Raw genomic sequence first — 17,332 nt, 5'->3', positions numbered from 1 at the left:
TGCTTGGCCATGGAAAACCACTGGATGACCCTGGGCAAATCTCACTGTCTCAACCTTAGAGGAAGGTGCTGAAAATTTCTTGACTAAGCCTTGATAGGAAAACTCTAGGATAAGGTTGCCACATATTAGATGCTACCTGAAGACACAAAACAACAATTCCTCTTGCCATTCTTTGAATTTTTGAAGGGATAACCAGACTTTTTGCTAGTAAAGTTCTGGTTTTGAAATGACCCTTTCAAGCCCTATATGACTTAGAAACAGAACTATCTCCATATAAGTCTGCAGGTTAGAACACTAGAGCAACTGCTTCTCTAGATGTTTCTACCAGCCAGTGACAAAGCAGTTGTAAATTGAGGGCTTTCTTGATAACAGCACCCATGTGTGGAAACATTTCTTCAGGATGAAATGTTTGGTGTGCACATTGATATTTTTTGAATCACATGGCAAAGGCCCTGATCATTTTCATAAGTCTCCTCTATTTTTAAAGTATCCTTTAGATAAGAAATTATTGTATTAAAATGGATTTTTTTGTTTTGTTAATTGTAAATTGTAGGAGCCCCGCTGGCGAAGTGTGTTAAAGCACTGCGCTGCTGAACTTGCAGATCGAAAGGTCCCAGGTTCAAACCCCGGGAGCGGCGGGAGCAGCCGCTGTTAGCTCCAGTTTCTGCCAACCTATCAGTTCGAAAACATGCCAATGTGAGTAGATCAATAGGTACCGCTCCAGCAGGAAGGTAACGGCGCTCCATACAGTCATGCCGGCCACATGACCTTGGAGGTGTCTACGGACAACGCTGGCTCTTCGGCTTAGAAATGGAGATGAGCACCAACCCTCAGAGTCAGACATGACTGGACTTAACATCAGGGGAAAACCTTTACCTTTAATGTGAATCTATCACAGGGTTACTTGGCAAGATTTGTGATTCACATTAGGGTCACCAAAAGTTGGAAGTGACTAAGGGCACCCAACAACATCCATCACCTTTCAACAATGAGTCATGTTAGATATCATTTGAGTTCTCAGATGTCAGGGCCTGTACCTTGTTCTCTGGTATTCAGGGTAAAGGGGAATAATCTCATAATGGGAGAATTACCTTTGAAAATGTTTGGATTGATGTATGTGTGTGTGTGTGCGCGCGTGCGTGGATGGATTAATAAATATTCTTTCATTGATACTCTGTGCAGCTGTGGTTGATGTTTAATGTATCATACTGAATGACATCATTGGAGACTACCTTTTGTGACATCACAAGAGCTTGCTCCTAAGTCTCAGCTGAGCTCTTGGCTTTACAATTTCAGCAACTAAGATAGCACAGATCTGGTAATTTACTATCCCAAAACAGAAACATAGTTAAAAAATAATTTCTGAAGTGAAATTATGTAACTTTGGGCATAAAAATTAATGAAAGATAATTTGGGGATGCTGTTTTTCTACTCCAGTTGTGACAAAATGTAGAAAAAGCTGTAACTTTGAAAGGTAAGATGAAAACTCATACGAGTAACTTGTTATAAACTTACAATATCACCTGCCCTGCACTTACCTATGTTAATGGGAACACTGAATTTGTTAAGAGCATCTTTTCACTATAATAATGCTGAATCTAATGCTGAAATGTACATTCAGTACTTTGGCTATTTATGCATCCAATGTTTATTCTGCTCTTTGGGCGTGTAGTCATAGATTTAAAAATTGCAATTACAGCTCTGAGAAAGAACAGAAAAAGTTTGAATTAATTTTTAAACTTTAGATCCTAGATTCAAGGATAAATTCATAGTTCTGGACATATTGCCTATCTGTAAGTCTAGGCATGAAGATGACTGCAGAACCAGACTGCAGCCAGGAAATCAAAAGACATTTCCTTCTTGGGAGGAGAGCAATGACCAACCTCGATAAAATAATGAAGAGTAGAGACATCACACTGGCAACAAAGGTTCACATAGTTAAAGCAATGGTTTTCCCCGTAGTAACCTATGGATGAGAGAGCTGGACCATAAGGAAGGCTGAACGAAGCAAGATAGACGCTTTTGAACTGTGGTGTTGGAGGAAAATACTGAGAGTGCCTTGGACCGCCAGAAGATCAAACCAGTCCATACTCCAGGAAATAATGCCCGGCTGCTCATTGGAGGGAAGGATATTACAGGCAAAGATGAAGGACTTTGGCCACATAATGACAAGACAGCTTGGAGAAGAGAATGATGCTGTGGGAAATGGAATGAAAAAGGAAGAGGGGCCGACCAAGGGCAAGATGGATGGGTGGTATCCTTGAAGAGACTGGCTTGACCTTGAAGGAACTGGGGGCAGCAACGGCCAACTGGGAGCTCTGGCGTCGGCTGGTCCATGAGGTCATGAAGAATCCGAAGTGACTGAACGAATAAACAACATAGACTTGGAAATGGGTATTGTGACACAATAGTATTTAAAAGTTAACCACTAGCCTTGTCTGTATACACAAGCTGATTGGAAGGCTGAGGAAACATACACCTGCCCTGAATTGCAGTGATTTCATTTAGCATCAAGAGGTCCGGTAGTAAGCATTGAATAACAAATGAGCTCTAAATGTAGCAGTGCTACTTTATTGAATTTTTGAAAACAATTCTAAAGTCCATACATTTATGCATGCAATTGTATCTGAACTGGGATAATATAAACTAATACAGTAGAGTCTTACTTATCCAAGCCTCGCTTATCCAAGCCTCTGGATTATCCAAGTCATTTTTGTAGTCAATGTTTTCAATATATCATGATATTTTGGTGCTAAATTTGTAAATACAGTAATTACAACATAACATTACTGCGTATTGAACTACTTTTTCTGTCAAATTTGTTGTATAACATGATGTTCTGGTGCTTAATTTGTAAAATCATAACCTAATTTGATGTTTAATAGGCTTTTCCTTAATCCCTCATTATCCAAGATATTCGCTTATCCAAGCTTCTGCCGGCCCGTTTAGCTTGGATAAGTGAGACTTTACTGTATATCTTATTGATTTTAAGGTATTGAATTCTAATCATATGAATTGGTCAAAAGGATTCTAGAAGATAATGTGTTAAATAAAAGTTGAAGATTTAGTAATTATCCTCTTCCACAGTACGATTTACAATAAAATCTCCAATAAATGAGGGTAAATGACATTTATAGTATTTATACTAGAAATAATTTGTTTTCATATCCACATTGCAAGAGCTAAAGTGCTCTGTAGAAGACAAATGGAAAGGGAGGTTAGGAATTATTATAAAATACATCAAAGTATGCTTTTTTGTTGTGTGCTTTCAAGTCATTTATGACTTATGGCAACTCTTTAAGGGTTTACTTGGCAAGATCTTTCCTCTATTGCTCTGTAAAAGAAGGAGAGAGGGGTAGGTTAAAACTAAAGTGCATCAAAATGTGTTTTCTTCTTCCTTGCTGTAACAGATCGTGATTCTTTGCTCTGTAAAAGGAGAAGTTGATTAATAATTAGCTATTTTGAGTCCCTTTAAAAGAGAAAAGCAGCATGTAAATATAATAGTAATGATGATAATAATATAAAATGCATCAAAGTTTGTTTCCTTCTGCCCTGCATTTTGACCACCACACCACTTGTTTTCCATTTTTAATTGGTGCCATTATACTGAGTGATGACAGCACACAGTGTTTAATATTCAGATGTTGAAATCTACTGTGTATGGAATGAATGGAGCAGAGGTTCCTTCTCAACAGTGTCTGGGTCACTATGGCAGCCCCTATCAAAAGATCCATCGAATAGAGACAGAATTACTGGAGCACATTTAGCAGAAGGAACATCCTGACACCTGCAGCTGAATTGCCACAGAGAAACACTTGCTACTTTGTGCCTCTTAGAGCTCTTTACGTTCCTGGCAATGCGCATGATAAAAAGTGGTTTATTTTGGAAGACAACGCTTTTAGTGTTGGCCATAAATTCTCCCTGTACACAGGATTAGTTTGATGGGCTCATTATTGTAAGTTACAGTCATTTATTTATGCTCAGGAGGTACAGAAGCAGGAAAGTGAAATTACACACACCATTAATACTGATTTCAAAGCTTGTCTAATGTCTGCTATTACTTCCTTTCCCTACTTGAATTCTGCTCAGCTTTTGCTTTCCCTCAGCAGTTAGCGCTGCAGAGAGCACTAATAATCCATTATCCATGTGGGACTTCATTTCACCAAAATACAGTTAATTTCTACATGGTCCTCATTTACCATTAGCATAATACTGAAGTATTTCAGAATTTTTTAGTACGGATCATAACAATGTCCCTGAAGCGCTGATAGTCTGCTTGCCTCCCTAAAATCTACCTCTGAGTATTCCTTGTCTAAGAACTCTTTTGAAATTCATTAAGTCGACATAAATAATTGTTCTTCATGTCGAGATAAAAGGAGAGGTGGACAATAAATAAAAATGTTGTTGTTATTATTATTATTATTATTATTATTATTTTATTATTATTAAGTGATAGGAAACTAGGAGGGCACATACACATACATATTCCCTAATTCCATGAGCAGAATGGTTCAGGGCAATGTGCCAGGGTTAGCTTTCTCTGGAGAAGAAAGTAATGAAGAATAATGAGGTTTTGTAATGAAAGCGATGTTAGGTTTAAAAGGGCATATAGCACTGGCTTCAATACATCATCATCCTTTATTCCAAAGAAAGAGTCTGTAACCATACTATTAAACAACCATAGTATTTTGCTACCAGTTTAAACTCCATAGTCCAGTTCTATGAAATCCTGGGATTTGTAGTTTCATAAAGGACTAATGGCATTTCTGTTTAAGTGTTCTAGTAACCTAAGATGTTAAACAATCTACAATTGTTTAGACTCTCTCCTTTTTTAAAAAAAAGTTTGTGTACAAAATGTCCCAGCAGCAATACATGCTTGTTCTACCAGGGTGCTCCGATTTTAGTTTTAACACTCTCTTTTGGAGCATCTGCACTGTACAGTTAATGCAAATATGTAATCATAGGAAAGATAGTTTTACAAAATCATTAGCCTTCTCTTCCAAAGGTCCCTGGTGCCTCTCCAAACTACAACTCCCAGAGTAACATACCATGAAGGCAGCCATGGCAGTTAAAGTGGTGTCAAACTGCATTAATTCCACAGTGTAGGTGCACCCTTACAATGAACTGTCTCATTGCAAAACCACCTGGGCTGCCAGCTCTGCACAATTTTTCCTCCTGGCTGTTAGAAATTGTGGGAGTTGAAGTCCAAAACACCTGGAGGGCTGAAGTTTGCCCAGGCCTTTTGTTTGTTTGTTTTGTTTAATTTATTGATGTTAGGTTCTAATTTTACGTTTACATGTGGGGTTATTCTGGATTATTTTGTCAAATATGTGTTTATTTTATTAAGGCATTGAATGTTTGACTTTTTGGTATGTTGGAGCCCCCCTGGGGAGATAGGGCGGAATATAAATGAAGTATTACTACTACTATTACTGGGTTGGTGTGCATTTTCCGGGCTGTATGGCCCTGTTCCAAAAGCATTCTCTCCTGACGTTTTGCCCACATCTATAGCAGGCATCCTCAGAGGTTATGAGGTCTGTTGGAAAACTAAGCAAGGGAGCTTTATATATATATATATCTGTGGGAGAAAGAACTCTTGTCTGTTGGAGGCCAGTGTAGCATATAATTATACTACTATACAGTAGAGTCTCGCTTATCCAACATTCTGTATTATCCAATGCAGTCTGCCTCCCACCAGGATCCGAGCTGTTTCTCTAGGCAGCAATTCCATATTTATTTGCAGCCAATGTTTTAGTAGTCAATGTTTTCAATACATTGCGATATTTGGGTGCTAAATTCATAAATACAGCAATTACTACATAACGTTACCATGTATTAAACTGTTTTTTCCGTCGATGTGTTGTAAAATATGTTTTGGTGCTTAACTTGTAAAATCATAACATAATTTGATGTTCAGTAGGCGTTTTCTTAATCCCTCCTTATTATCCAACATTTTCGCTTATCCAACGTTCTGCCAGTCCATTTATGTTGGATAAACAAGACTCTGTTGTATATAGAGTAGAGTCTTACTTATCCAAGCCTCGCTTATCCAAGCCTCTGGATTATCCAAGTCATTTTTGTAGTCAATGTTTTCAATATATCGTGATATTTTGGTGCTAAATTCGTAAATACAGTAATTACTACATAGAATTACTGCGTATTGAACTACTTTTTCTGTCAAATTTGTTGTATAACATGATGTTCTGGTGCTTAATTTGTAAAATCATAACCTAATTTGATGTTTAATAGGCTTTTCTTTAATGCCTCCTTATTATCCAACATTTTCGCTTATCCAACGTTCTGCCGGCCCGTTTATGTTGGATAAGTGAGACTCTACTGTACAGTAATTACTACATAGAATTACTGCGTATTGAACTACATTTTCTGTCAAATTTGTTGTATAACATGATGTTTTGGTGCTTCATTTGTAAAATCATAACCTAATTTGATGTTTAATAGGCTTTTCCTTAATGCCTCCTTATTATCCAACATTTTCGCTTATCCAACGTTCTGCCAGCCCGTTTATGTTGGATAAGTGAAACTCTACTGTACAGTAATTACGACATAGAATTACTGCGTATTGAACTACTTTTTCTGTCAAATTTGTTGTATAACATGATGTTTTGGTGCTTAATTTGTAAAATCATAACCTAATTTGATGTTTAATAGGCTTTTCCTTAATGCCTCCTTATTATCCAACATTTTCGCTTATCCAACGTTCTGCCAGCCCATTTATGTTGGATAAGCGAGACTCTATATAGTTATACTACCGTATAATGCAATTTCCAACTGCGTAGAGGACAGTGTAAATGAGGACTTCCTCCTGCTGCTGGCTCCATTATTCATTCTACCTGTCCCCACCTCCCTCCTACCTGTGCTGCAGGTGGAAAAAAACAAAGGGCAAACCACACCCTGCTCGATGCCACACAGGTGCGTGAGGGAGAGCGAAGGGATGCTGGGAAACGTAGTCTTTGGCCTCAAAGGCCCGCAGCCGGCCGCCCTGCTCCAGGCACTCCATGACCCAGAGGGCAGCTGAGGCGACAGAAGCGGGAGGAGCCTCAGGGCGGCCTACTCGAGCCCAGGTGTGGGCGGCCCCAAGGCAGCGAAACGGGGCACCGACGGGTTGGATTTGCCTGGCTCTTCTGCTCCTGGGAGGCCTTTCAGACGTAGGGGGCTTGCTTTTCTCGGAGGGTGAGATAGTCGGTCCGAGCTGGGGTGTGAACCCTGGGCTGCATCTCAACCAGGCCTGGGCAAAGTTTGGCCTTCCCTCGAGGTGTTTTGGACTTCAACTCCCACAATTCCTAACAGCCGGTAGGCTGTTAGGAATTGTGGGAGTTGAAGTCCAAAACACCTCGAGGGAAGGCCAAACTTTGCCCAGGCCTGAGCAACACTATAATATTTATGTATATGTAAGAATCTCAAAATCTGAAAAGGCATGGGACACTTTCAGATATGGGATGTTCAACCTGTAGAAAACCAGGGCCTTCAAGGCAGGCATGGGCAAGCTTCGGCCCTCCAGGTGTTTTGGACTTTAACTCCCACAATTCCTAACAGCCGGTAGGCTGTTAGGAATTGTGGGAGTTGAAGTCTAAAACACCTGGAGGGCCGAAGCTTGCCCATGCTTGCTTTAAAGAAATGTTTTCTTGTTTTGTTTGTATATATGGGATATGGGATACCATTCATATATTCCACCTTATTCTGCAGTGAAGGAAGAGTTTGTCCTGCTGGTTTTTGCTTTGGATTTCCAATCAAAGAATACGTACATTCTTCTGATTTTTATAATTTATCGTGTCAGAAGCAAATTGGGAATGCTTATAATGTATTTAATATCACAAAGTTTAAAACTTAGCCTTATGCATAATTTCCTTTGACCGGAAGCTGGGCATTTGGAGTGCCTCTGGTGTTGCTATTAGAAGGTCACTGCTTTGCAGTAAGTGGCCTGTGGGTTGCTCTTCTCCACATTTGCATGTTGTGGACTCCACTTTGTGGCCCCATTTCTTAAGGTTGGCTCTGCATCTTCTGGTGCCAAAGTGCAGTCTGTTCAGCGCCTTCCAAGTCGCCCAGTCTTCTGTGTGTTCAGGAGGGAGTTTTTCCTGACGAAAAGGTCTAATGAAAAATTGAGAAATGGAAAAATCCTAATGAAAAACATGCTCCTGGCAATGCTTACCTTTAAGCTAGTTTACCAGCTATTAGGATTTCTGGGAGTTGAAGGCCAAAACACTTGGGGACCCACAGGTTGAGAACCACCGTTTTAAGCTATTCCCACCGTTTTCAGAGGAGCTTGCTTTCAACATCTTGTTTTGGCTGTTGCCATTGCAACTCCCCTGAAAGTAAGCTTTGTTGAACACATTTGACTTTTTTCCTTATTCATTGAAAATATTAATTACCTTTCTACCAGACAAGGCTTCCATAGCTTCCACGGGTTCTGCATCCACAGATGCAACCAACCACAGCTCAAAAACATTCGGGAGGAAAAATCCCAAAAGCAAAATTTAGTTTTGCCATACACCAAGCACTACAGAGAAGTAGTGCTGTTGCACCCACTCACCATTTCAAAGATTTTCTCATCGGCATTTGTTTGAGTTGTTTGCTACTTTATAAAAGGGATTAGATAATTGTATTCAATGGGACTTGCATATCCTTGGATTTTGGTTTCCACAGGGGGCCCTGAAACCAAAGCTCAAAAGATACCAAGGAGCCACTGTACAAATATAAGGTAAAGGTTTTCCCCTGACATTAAGTCTAGTGAGGTCCGACTCTGAGGGTTGGTTCTCATCACCATTTCTAAGCCGAAGAGCCGGCATTGTCCACAGACACCTCCAAGATCGTGTGGCCGGCATGACTGCAATTGAGTGCTATTACCTTCCCGCCGGAGCAGTACCTATTGATCTACTCTCATTTGCATGCTAGGTTGGCAGAAGCTGGGGCTAATAGCGGGAGCTCACCCCACTCCCCGGATTTGAACCACCAACCATTCGGTCAGCAAGTTCAGAACTTAGTAGTTTATATACAAACACACACACAGACACACACACACATATATAGATAAAACAGATTAAAACTGTTTTAAAGGCTGCTTCTTTATTTCTAAAAAGCCTTATTCTCAAGTACTTAGTACCTTCAAATATATATATAAATGTCTTTCACTGAGTTCAAATTAAAGAATACACCTGGTCTTATTGACATAGCAATAAATTTGCCATATAATACTTCACTTTAGCTGAATTGGCCTCTATATTTTATAATTACTACTTCTAAGTCCGAGAAATTGCTAAAGTAGAAGGTAATTGCTAGGGGATCATATGTGATATCTGACATTTTACAGAGAATCTGTCCATTTAAAAGTGGATTTCAGTTTATTCGCTGCAGAGTGATAATTAGAATGAAGTGGAAACGTTGGGAGGTGACTGATCACTAGAGGAAGAACTGAAAATGTGTGGTTTGGTTTCTAGGGCAACAGGCTTTTGTGTAGCAGTCCTGAATGAATGAAAACATGCACAAAGGAGAATCCTGTGATCTTTTGGTAAGATTGAGACCTCCCTAGCTTCTTCAATCTGTTCTTGTGAAAAAACTGATCTAAAATCACATCATCATGAGCTATGTACATCTGACAGTGTCTGAAATGAAACATTCCCCATCGACTTGCGTATGTTATTGCCCATTAATTTAGCCGTTTTAATGATAAACAGAATAGATAGAAATATTCTATTTCTTTTGCAGGGTAGATTTTGTAAAATTGTTATATTTATGTCTTTTTCTGTTAATCCTTAAATTACAATAAAAGATTTGCCTGCTCCACTGTAACGTCTTACTGAGATCTGAACTTTAAAAACCATTCACATAAAATATTAAATATTTGCTCAGAATTAACAAAACTTCACCCTACAATCTAGTCTCCGATAGCACAGTGGGTTAAACCCTTGTGCCAGCAGGACTGCTGATCAACAGGTCGACAGTTTGAATCTCGGGAGAGCGGGTGATCTCCCTCTGTCAGCTCTAACTCCCCATGCAGGGGCATGAGAGAAGCCTCCCACAAGGATGATAAAACATCAAACATCTGGGTGTCCCCTGGCCAACATCCTTGAAGACAGCCAATTCTCTCACACCAGAAGCAATTTGCAGTTTCTCAAGTCGCTCCTGACATGGAAAAAAAACCCCAACCCTATAATCTTAGACTATTTAAAGGTTTGACTGCAGCCACCAACAGTCATAGTTAAATATGACAAAGTTTTAAAATTAAGCTTGTTCTTCACTCTTGCTTCCATGTGGGTGAAGCAGTATGAAGAGTCAAATCATTATTAGGGGCAATGATGATAAACCAAGCTCATACATTAAAATCAGGATGAAAACATACTCAGACTGGCAATAAAGGTTTGGGAATCTAAGAAGGTATTGGCCTGCCTCTAAAATGAGAATCTGTTTTTGATTTGAAAAAACAAAAAGCCACGCATAACATATGTTAACATTTAAGAAAGCTCAATGACCATATTTGGACCATTCGTGAGAATATCTCAGAACTCAGAGAGTAAATTTTCCTGATGAATAGGCAGATGAAAATTCAGCATCCTGCTTTAGCTCTTTGCCCTTCACTATGATTTGAAGAATAAATTATGCAGAGGAAGCAAATATGGACACTTACTCTTAACATACTGGTACATACCTGGTAAAGGTAATAGATTCAGATTTCTTTCGCTGGTGAGTGTGAGTTATTTAAGTGAAGAATTTAGATGGGTTGGGTTTTTAAAAAAATGTATAGCTCCTGTACAGCCTTTCACAAATGTTGTCAGGCTTTAGTGGCTTTCAATTATTTCTCTGTAAGACCTTTAGTGCTTCAGAACACTTGTGGCATTTCATTTTTTGCCCAGAAAGTGTCAAGTCTGCCCCTCCCAGGGAATCATGCAAATGATTCTTTGCTGTAGAAGCCTGAGTCCCTTACAAAGCTTTTTCAAAATTAAAAATAGTATTGCCTTCTACTCCCTTGAATGCAGCATTATCAACACCTGTTTTCAGCACCATGATTAAACATGATATGCAACTTAGGTTTTTTCTCATTGTTATCCCTTTGAAATTGCAGTAACTTCTGATTTTTCCTGCAGTTCTTCTTCACAATTGAATCTTTTCCATTTGTAGTCATTTTTTATTACACCCCTTTTTTCTTCTTGGCAGGGAAAGGGTAGTGATAAGAAAAGCAAGTTGCAAGTAGGAGTGAAGATGGAGAATTATTGTACAAGAGATTGCATGGGTAATCAGTCAATTTACGATGCATGTTAGCATCTGCTGTTCAAGAAAGAGAAGGAGAGGCTGGAGCTAGTTGAGCAATTCCAGGAGGATAATAGTAATGGGAAAGAGTAGCAAAAGGGAATGTGTGAAGAAAGCATTTTTTTGTATATGGAAAGGTAGGGAAATAAAAGGAACACTAAAAGTTATGAAAGATGGAGAGGAGAAAGAGAGAAAAATACAGAGAATTAAAATAATGCAGTTAGTACTGCCTAACTTTCAAGTGGATAATATTACCAGGAGGGGGGAGGAATCCTTGTAGATGCAGAGATGGCATTAAGATATAGAAAGCAAACTATTTCATAGACATCTACTCCAGGTAGCCTAATTTAATTGCCGTAATGAAGTTTCCCCTCCCTCAGTGTTTCTGTTGGTCCAGGTGAAAATCATAACTTACTGACTTCTGGAAGGCTGACTTTGTTTTCTAACTTTCATCAAACAACGAAGTCTGGCAAGAGCTTGAAGACATACCACCTGCAGCAAATCCTAATTGCAACTCTCACAGGAATTAGTTAAGCAATTCCATATCCAACAGATCAGATGGATATGGCTCTTTACTGAGATTGAGGGTACTTCCCAACCCAAAATCTTTTGCTATTGGAAATACTGGAGGTTAAGGTTGAGATCTCGTAGATTTAAGATATGCTGTTTGTCTATTTAGATCAGTCTGTTAATGTGCTCCTTAAGTAGCTCCTTTTCATGTTTAACACTAAATGAGAATCATGATATTAACCAGATCTTATGCTGGTGGTCTCTGAAAAGCAGCAACGGAGTAGGGTGCACAAGAGATTTTGTGACCTCTGTATTACATTTGTGTAGCAAAATGTTCAGAATAATGTGTTGATATGTCAACAAAAGACAGAGCAAATGCTCTGTGTGTGTTCTTGTAATATTCAGATATATTCAGGGTGGAGGAATATGGTGTCACATATTCCACAATCATCCTCATGGCAGGAGAATCAAGAGACCTCCCAAAGCAGCATCATTGCATGATTATGGTCACAGATCATAACTTGTATTAATGAACTCAGTTAAACATGCAAATTGCTTTGCAAACTGAAAGTGCTATCGAAATTAGAAATAACAAGAATTTAAAAAATGCTAGGTTTCAAGGTCAGTAGTTCATAAAATCTCCAAAGAACACTGAAACTCTTACAAAGAGGCATGCAGTGTTTTGTTTCTGGTGGATTATGGTGTGATATAAATTGTCACTTTACTTCCATCTCCCAAACAGAGTAAAGGGCAAAGAGAGGAAAGGAAATGCAGGGTCTGGAAACCCAATAGTAAGCACCCGCTTTGTAAATCTTCTCCTGCTTGAAAGCAGAGGAATTCTTTACAGGGTCAGTCCTACCATTAGGAAGAGCAGGTTGACTTGTCTCAAGTGATGTGTTTGGGCCATCATCAACTACGGCAAATTTCTAGATGTTTTACTTTTTTATTATGTTGGCCTCAACAGGTTTGTTGTTTGGAATTTTGGTCCCAGGAGCCAAAATGTCTGGAGCCTTCACTGACTTCCTGGCTGATTATTTCACAAAGATTAGGGATTCCATTAATACACTGCCATTCATAAGGAGTGCTAAATACTTTAAAATGCATTCCTATGTAGGGTGGCAATTTTAATCATGTTTGAATACAAGATCAGCAAGTTCAGTGGCTGTTCCAAACTAGCAACATTTAGATTTCAGAGAGCATCTCTATTATCAGAGAGTTTCATGTCCTTCTATGGATTGTCTCTCACATGTTGGCTACACATCAGCCTCATATCATCATCAGAGTTGCATCTCGCATCTTTTGCGTGCAAAAGAGAAGAACCTGCACATGGACAAAATAATTTTGTTCGTTCAGTAAAACTACTTCTAGCAAATGATATAGAGTAGTAGTTGTTTTTTTTTACTTCAACTCACAGAGGCCCAAGCCACTATGGCCAATGCTCAGGGGTTCTGGGAATTGGAGATCCAAATATCTGGAGAGCCAGATTTTGAGAACCACTGATATAGAGGTTGTTTATGTTTTGTCTTGTTCAATTTATTATTGTTGTTGTGGTTGTAGATGTTTTGAAACTTCACATTTCCCTTCTGCACAGAAGTAAATTCCCTAGTATATTTTCCTTATTAATGGTAGGATATGTGCATTCTCACTAGGTGACTTTGGGCAAGGCACTCTCTCTCAGACTCAGAGGAAGTTCATGGCAACCCCCCTCTGAACAAATCTTGCTATGAAAACTCGTATGATAGGGTTGTCTTAAAGTGGTAACACTTGAATTCTTGCCTAAATACCCTAAAGGAAAAAGATCCCATCTGATCTTTGAAGCCAAGCCCTAATTAATAGTTAGATAGGAGACCACCAATGAACACCAGGTGTTGTAAGCTTGATTGCAAAAAAGAAAAAAAGAAAAAAAAGAATTGACAAAATAACTTTGAATATTCCTTGCTTAAGAAAATACTATGAATTGCGATGAGTCAGCCAGTGACTTGAAGATACATATACATACATGTATATTTTGGTTTATTTATGGTAGCAGCTCCAGAACAGCCAGGATATCTGTTTGGCTTAAAGCCACAGAGTAGCAGTCATCCTGGCTACAGAGTTCTTGAGCAACCTACCTCTCACCTCTTCACTGAACAAAGTCCTGGCCTGCTTTTCTGTGCCAACAGATTGGGTGTGTATTTCAGTGTCCAGGTTTCATTACCCCATTGTATGCAGGTGGAAAGGTGGGTGGAGCAAAGATAAGCAGATGAGAAGAACTGGCCCTCTCTTAATGCAGGCCGGCAGGATTGTGATTGGAGGTGGAGAAGGGAACAAGTGATTAAAGGATGAGACGGAATGAACAAAGGGGAGGGATACTGAACTGGCAAAGCAGGTCTATTGGACAGTCATGTGTTCAATGTGGCTACAAGAAGGAAGTACAAAGCAAGGACACAGCCAGTCTCAGGCTTTGAAGTTGCCTGCCTGAACCTGGAGGGGGAAGTCCAAAAAGGTAAATACTTTTTCTCTGTTCTTTTCCAATTTGCAGGTGCTGCTCATAAAGTAAGCTAAAATGACTGTGAAATTCCTTTTCCTTCTGCCTGTGCCATCTGTGCTCTTGGTTTTCTGCTTTGCCACAGGGAGTGAGCATGAAGGCACAACAGCATTACAAGGTGAGATTTAAAGTCAGAGGGGCCATGGTACCGGGGTGTGTGTGATGAATTGACACAGACTTGGAGCACTTGCCAGTAAATGCACCCAATCTTGAGTTTCTTGTTTTTTCTTCTATTGTATCATTTGCTCAGGTTGCCTGGTTTTACAGAATTATTGCTTGATCCAGTAGCTTGTCCTGTAGATAGGAATGGTGGGTGTTCATCTTTGAAAAGAATGTCCTTTATTCTGAGACCAGATTTGTATTTGTTCATTGGTGTTTGATTGGCTGAGCTCTGCCCTCTGAGGCATTTTAAAATTCAATTTTAGTCTGTTCAAGAAGGCCCTCTTTTTTTCTTGTCTCTTCCATAATGTTTGTCCTAGGCCTACATGGAGCTTTAGAAGGTGGCCAGAAGTACATCCAGCATTCTTCTGATCAGTTCATCACAGTTTCACTGTCATTGGCTTATGCAAAGTTTATGCAAGCCAGGAAAACAGGAAGTTGTACACTTGTGGCATAGGCAGAGATCTGTCTCTCCTGGGTGCTCAGGGTGCCAGAAGGCTACTATCAGCTGAAGTGGTGACTTATAGAGCAACATAATAATAGGCTGACTGCATCCTAAATTTGTTGCCTGGCCAGCTGTATTTCTATCTGTTAACGCTATTGGTTTGTTTTCATTTTTTTAATTTATTGTATTCCTGTTCACTTTGTAGGGTATCTTCTTGTAGCATTGGAAGGTTGAATGATAAATATTGAAAATGAATAAGTGATGGCTGATCTTTGCATGCCTGTGTGCATATACATACACTACAGAATATGATGATACTACTCCAATATGTATTATATACAGTAGGCTCTTCACTTTAACGGGGCTTGGTGTAATAACCATAAATTTAAAAACACTATTTTTTATCCAAGATACCCTCTCTAGGTACAAAGGGTTGATATAATAATAATAATAATAATAATAATAATAATAATAATAATAATAATAATAAATAAAAAGAAACTTTTTTCCTGGTAGAACCCCTCTCTAGGCATTACTCACTCTTCCAGCATGATAGATTGACTTCCACCAGACATTGATAATAGAATTGTGGCATGTATCACAATACAATGCGTGCATCAGATGTGTGTGTGCTCATCCACATTCATAGAGTTGGAAGAGGCCTTGTGGGCCATCCAGTCCAACCCCCTGTCAAGAAGCAGGCTTTATGGTCAGCAAGAGAATCTATATGCAGAAGCTGCTTCTAGCTTCTTGACCAAATTATGGCATTAATGTTAACCTAGGTTTTAGCCACTTCTTCCTCATGCATATGTACACAGCTTTGGTGTGAGAGCTGAGCACCGAGTGTGAACTGAACTATTAGTGTCTGGAGAAGTGTTGTTAAATGAGGATTTGGTAAACTGAGACTCACCTGGACAGTAGGTTCCCCATATCTACAAGGGATACATTAGAAGACCTACATTGGATAGCTGAAATCATGGGTAATTGAAACCTCTATATTTTCGTTATACTAGGGTCAGAAGTATACCATAGAGTTATACTGGAGGACCTTGAGAGGCACACAAACATTTCCAGGGGGAGGGATTTTTTTTTTGCGGGATAGAAAATTTTAAATACGGAAATATAGGCTGCTATAATTTTAACAGTTTTGTGATTTTTTTGTTTTTTGCACTATGAGTTGTGTCTTACATCTGAATATCCATAAGTTTTGTATTTGATGTTGAAGAGGTGGTTACGACCTTTCCAAACAAGGGCTGATTTCATTTTCTGTCTCATAGGAATAATATTTGGCTTATCAGGGAAAATGAATTTTCCACTCACTCCAGTTCAAAGATTGCGTGCTTGCTTATGAAATTACGGGTTACTTCTCAAAGGCCTAAGCTAAAATGTCCAAAGCAGTGTAGGTTCGTTGGATGTTGAGATAAGTATCTCTGTGCCCCTTTCATTATCTGGAGTTTGGTACATTTGCAATGACTCTGGGGAAAGTATTGACTTTGTCAGTACGGTACCTCTTTTGTCTGTTGAACCAAGAAAAAGTATTTTGAGTTTCAAAGAGCTGAATTCACTTATTGTTGTGGAAGTGGATCAATCTCATTCTGTCTTTAAAAATTGAAGGCTGCAGCTTGACTACTACAGAATCATGGCTTTCCATAATGGTTTGTTGCATCTTTTGTTGCTAAGGAATAGCCATATAAGTTGTTCATTTCTAAAAACTGTAAGAGGTAAAGGTAAAGGTTTCCCTCTGGCATTAAGTCTAGCCATGTCCGACTCTGGGGGTTGGTGCTCCATTTCTAAGCTGAAGAGTTGGCGTTGTCCATAGATGCCTCCAAGGTCATGTAAAACTGTACTGGATGAATAATGGTTGAGCAAATGCACAACCAATAAGAAAATGTGGATTGAAATATTTTAAAGTGCAGGAAAGGTATTATCTCGGTTAATGTAATTATTTTTCAAACTGTTTGTCTTGAGTAAATGTTCTACTTCTGCAAATCCACAATGGAGTGGGAGGGACACACTTTCATAAAACAATAAAAGTTCACAGGATGTCATGAGAATGTGGATGGAACTTTGCTCAAAATCTGTTAGAAAAGATAATATTTTTAATTAAAAATGTTATAGGTTCTTCTTGAAAAAGTGTTCTGGCTCAAAATGCATAATTCTTTTAAAAATCACAACATTTGCAACTTTAAAACAAAGGAACTGTGTTGTTGGTGCTGTCTTCAATAACTATCAAGTAGATGTTCATGAAAACATGGAAGTGCTCAATGAAACTAGCAACATTATCTATAATGCATTATTTTGTGACACATTGAGGAGGTAAAATGTTCAGGTTATCCTTTTCTTTTGTGCTTCTGATTGTGCAAGATTACTCCTTTTGGGGAAGGGGAATCAGTTATGATTTAGGTATTTTTGTTCGTTTTTTTTTACAGTGT

General features: G+C 39.0%; 1 protein-coding gene across 7 annotated transcripts in view; it reads left to right on the top strand.

Annotated features, from left to right (window-relative positions):
- The first annotated feature begins 1,273 nt into the window (after positions 1-1,273).
- The window catches only part of sigirr (single Ig and TIR domain containing), a 55,084-nt gene continuing 39,025 nt past the window's right edge, over positions 1,274-17,332 (top strand). Inside the window, exons 1-3 of one of the 7 annotated variants that reach the window (XM_062967522.1) lie at positions 1,284-1,474; positions 9,453-9,523; positions 14,291-14,414. In XM_062967522.1, the coding sequence (XP_062823592.1) occupies positions 14,315-14,414 (100 nt within the window). In that variant the 5' untranslated portion in view covers positions 1,284-1,474; positions 9,453-9,523; positions 14,291-14,314. Of the gene's footprint in view, positions 1,475-6,999; positions 7,192-9,452; positions 9,524-14,067; positions 14,255-14,290; positions 14,415-17,332 lie in introns of those variants that run through there. The other 6 variants (XM_008108878.2, XM_008108866.2, XM_062967521.1 and 3 more) reach the window with 6 other exon arrangements.

The sequence above is a fragment of the Anolis carolinensis genome, chromosome 1 (assembly GCF_035594765.1).
Source record: "Anolis carolinensis isolate JA03-04 chromosome 1, rAnoCar3.1.pri, whole genome shotgun sequence".
Classification (NCBI taxonomy): Eukaryota; Metazoa; Chordata; class Lepidosauria; order Squamata; family Dactyloidae; genus Anolis; species Anolis carolinensis.
This window is presented reverse-complemented; position numbering and strand designations above follow the sequence as displayed.